This window comes from Aedes albopictus, chromosome 3 (genome assembly GCF_035046485.1).
Source record: "Aedes albopictus strain Foshan chromosome 3, AalbF5, whole genome shotgun sequence".
Lineage (NCBI taxonomy): Eukaryota > Metazoa > Arthropoda > Insecta > Diptera > Culicidae > Aedes > Aedes albopictus.
Genome location: NC_085138.1, coordinates 44,580,475 through 44,584,754, shown reverse-complemented (window position 1 = coordinate 44,584,754; position 4,280 = coordinate 44,580,475). Strand labels below are relative to the sequence as shown.

General features: G+C 53.4%; 1 protein-coding gene across 1 annotated transcript; it reads left to right on the top strand.

Moving 5' to 3' along the window:
* Positions 1-2,266: 2,266 nt before the first annotated feature.
* On the top strand, positions 2,267-3,666 carry LOC134290189 (micronuclear linker histone polyprotein-like). Its single transcript, XM_062857254.1, has 2 exons — positions 2,267-2,766; positions 3,453-3,666. Exons 1-2 carry the CDS (start codon positions 2,267-2,269, stop codon positions 3,664-3,666), a joined length of 714 nt encoding a protein of 237 aa, XP_062713238.1.
* The last annotated feature ends 614 nt before the right edge of the window (positions 3,667-4,280 follow it).

Below are 4,280 nucleotides of genomic sequence, written 5' to 3'. Positions count from 1 at the left end.
TCCGGCTCATGGCTATGAGAGTCGCGAGTGCGTACAGAACAATCTCGTCGGAGGCTGTATGCGTTATCGCTGGGATGATGCCCATCTGTATCACCCTAGAGGAAGACGTCGAGTGCTATCGGCGGAGTAACGCAAGGAATACGAGAGCAGCTGCTAGAATGGACTCGCTGGTGAAGTGGCAACATGTGTGGGACAATGCGGCGAACGGAAGGTGGACCCACCGACTGATTCCAAATGTGTCGGCGTGGGTGAACAGGAAGCATGGGGAGGTGAACTTCCATCTGACGCAGTTTCTGTCCGGGCACGGCTGTTTCCGCAAGTACCTGTTTTGATTCGGTCACGCGTCTTCCCCTCTGTGTCCGGAGTGTGCGAACGTGGAGGAAACACCGGCGCACGTCGTCTTCGAATGCCCTAGGTTCTCGGAGATGCGCAGGGTTATGCGCGGCCTGACGGTCGACAACATTGTCGAGGAGATGTGTCGCCACGAAGACACGTGGAACGCTGTCGACAGAGCAGTAACGGGGATGCTGTCCGCGCTGCAGAGGAAGTGGCGAGAAGACCAAAGAGTATAGGGCCGCGATCGCAGTAGGCTTGATCCACCGCCGGGGACATGACCGAGTCGTCCGTTGCGTAGTACCGGTTATAGGTCGTCGGGGCGCCGGTGAACCGGAAGTCTACCACCAACCGGAATCGCCGGGCCGACTTCGGCACCTTACTGGTCGGGATGAAAACATCGGTGTCGAGAGAACTTCCACCGTCGGGGTCTTTCTCTGTCGGAGTAGGCTAGGTCCGTCCACCGCCGGGGACTAGACCGAGTAGACCGCGAAAAAGCACCGGTGCTTGGTCGTCAGGGCGCCTGTGAACCGGAAGCCAGTCTCCAACCGGAATCGCAGGACCGACCTTGGCACCAGCCTGGGAAGTATCGGTAACGGAAGAAGTTTCAGTGTCGAGGAACTCTTCGTCGGATAGGGTAGATCCACCGTCGGGGACTATCTGAGTCGTGCACGAAAAGCCGGAGTGCTAAATGGCACACGGACGGCAATAGAATAACAAATTTGGTGTATGTTTGTACTAACTGTGTCGCTGAATGGCGATAGGTTAGATACCAACACTAGAACGATTAGAATAATAAATTTTGAAGCGACAAAATGTGTATGAGCACAGAAAAAGAAGAGCGCATGAGCGCATTGCCCCCCCTGAAGCAGTCGCATCAGTGGTACCAGGGGGATCGAGGCAAGTAGCAGAGTTTTTCCATTCGGTTTTCTCTGCTGAGGGAGGTAGGGAGGAAAAAACACACACACACACACACACACACACACACACACACACACACACACACACACACACACACACACACACACACACACACACACACACACACACACACACACACACACACACACACACACACACACACACACACACACAGTGTTCCCCAAGCGAAAACCGTTCACACACCCGTGTGGATTACCACCTTTGGCGCTTCCTTCGGGGAGTGACCGGGCTTCTGGTCTCCAGACAGCTCAAGAGGAGGATGCCTAGGATGTGGCGGGGGTTCAACAGTGGGCTCTGTTATATTCCCATAAAAAGCCACACATCTGCAAGCAACTCCGTACAAGCGACCTGGTACCGCTTCCAAAGTGCCTTAGCCCAAACACCCGGCGTGCCAACCGGCACATTAGGATCGACGCCAGTAAGACCCTAATTATGGCAAACTGGCAGCACATGGACATGGACACGAGCAAGGAATACGTATATACTACCAGACGCTACAGAGCTGACAACCGTACTATTCCACTACCCTAGTAAGAATGGGTGACACCTTTCCGAAACGGCGAGTGGGCTAATGGTATGGTTGCCCCCGTCCCGTTAAAACTTTGGCAGGCCTCCAAGTACGTCCCGAACTCGCAACCTTAGCCGGTGGAAGTAGGCTCAGTTGAACATTCCTGACTAGTGCCGATCTGGCTCTGAACACGGTTCCCCATAAAGGACCGTGTCAACCCTAGCATGGCCTCACTGCTTGCAAAGATCACCATGGGATCACGACGGCAACTACTTACGACGGGCGAAGATAGCGACTTGGAGGGGGGACCCAACCAGATGGAGAAGAACAACAATTACACAACAACGGAGGTAGCAGATGATAAGGATGCGAGCGCATTCCTAAGGAGCAGTAGGTTGACACGTTCGCTGGTAGAAACTTTTAGTATCGCGGCAACGAGGTGGACGACATGGACTCTTTGGAGCAAAAGGGGTAACGAGTCAAATGTCCACACCAAGCGGTAGCACTAAAGGAGGGCCCCCGGTGTCTACACCGAGCAGCAGCACCACTCAAGAAGGCCTACAACTTGCGAGGCCCAAGGTGTCAATGGTGGAGTTGAGCAGGAAGGTCATCGAGCTGCACGAATACGTAAAAGGCCGTAACAACGTGCACACTGAGATTAAGCAAAGGGTGTCGAGCCTCAGGTACGCCGTGTTGGAAGCTGACCGCGAGCACACAGCGTTGCGTAAGAGAGCTGAGACTGCTGAAAAGGCTTTGAAGCTGGCCTTGGAGCAGATTGCGGCGGTGGAAGCATCAACAGAGTTACAGGAGACGCCGAAAGGACGCAGAAATAAGAGCTCGAACAAGCGGGATAGAGAAACACCAGGAGAGGAGGAACGCCCGAAGAAGACTAAGAATGTTCAAGGTAGCGAGGAGTTGAGCGACGAGAGAGCCAAAAGCGATTGGAACGTCGTCAAAAATCGCAAGGAGAAGAAGAAAAATCAGCCCAAAAAGGAGGAAACGAAAGGGAATAATCGGATCGAAAAAGGTAGAAAGCCGGCTCGAGACGAAAAGAGATCCAAAGAGAACAGGCAAGAACGCCGTCTGCCCCATCGAGAGAGACACATGGGAGACGCCCTGCTGGTCAAGGCAAACGACTAACAGTCGTACGCAGCAATCCTCAAGAAAGTCCGAGAGGATCCGGAGTTGAAGGAACTGGGTGAGAACGTGGTGAGAACCAGGCGCACTCAACAAGGAGAAATGCTCTTTGAGCTGAAGAAGGATCCGGCGATTAAAAGTTCTGCCTATCGAGAGCAGTTCGCCAAGTCATTGGGCGACCTCGTCGGGGATGGTGGGAACGTGAAAGCTTTGTGTCAGGAAGCAACGATCGAATGCCGATACCTGGACGAGATCACAACAGTGGAGGAGCTTGGTCGTGAACTGAAGACGCAATGCGAATTGGGAGAAGAGGTTCTAACGATCCGTCTGACGAAGGGGTACCAAGGCACACAAACAGCGATGATTCGACTGTCGGTGCCTGCGGCTAGCAAATTGTTGAAGGTAGGCAAGGTACGAGTTGGTTGTTCGGTGTGCCCGCTGAGGGTCGCCGCCCGAATAGCAAGGAGTGACCGCAAACGGGTATTTAGATGCTTCAAGTGCATGGGCTTTGGACACATGTCGGCCAACACAGGCCAACAAAGGCCCAGACAGATCTGAACAATGCAGAAAATGTGGAGAGAAGGGACACTTTGCGAAGGACTGCTCGCAAGCGCCAAAGTGCATGCTCTGCACAGCGGAAGAAGGAAACGTCCATTCGACGGGTGGATACAAGTGCCCTGCATATAAGAAGGCGATCGCAGGCCAACAGTAATGGAGATAATGCAGATCAACCTGAATCATTGTGATACCGCACAGCAACTGTTGAGGCAGTCAACAACGGAAGCAAAGTGCGATGTTGCGATTATTGCAGAGCCGTACCGAGTTCCTCTCGGTAACAACAACTGGGTGGCAGATAGCACGGGAACGGCTGCTATACAAGTGATGGGAAGATTTCCAATTCAGGAAGTGATCGCAAGCACGTACGAAGGTTTCGTCATCGCCAAAATCAACGGTATCTTCATATGCAGCTGCTATGCACCCCCAAGGTGGACAGCAGAGAAATTCGATCGGATGCTGGAGGAGTTAGCCGACAAGCTGGTTGGACGTAGGCCAGTACTGATCGGCGGAGACTTCAATGCGTGGGCCGTGGAGTGGGGTAGCAAGCTAACCAACGCAAGAGGTTACAGCCTGCTGGAAGCACTAGCGAGGTTGGAGGTACAATTGTGCAACGTTGGCACCGTAAGCACATTCAGGAAAGACGGGCGGGAGTCGATCATCGACATTACCTTCTGCAGTCCATCGCTAGCAAGCAACATGAACTGGAAAGTAAGCGAAGAGTACACCCACAGTGATCACCAGGCGATCTGCTACAGCGTTGGCCAACGGAACCCTACGGCCATGCAGAGAAACAGAATATGCG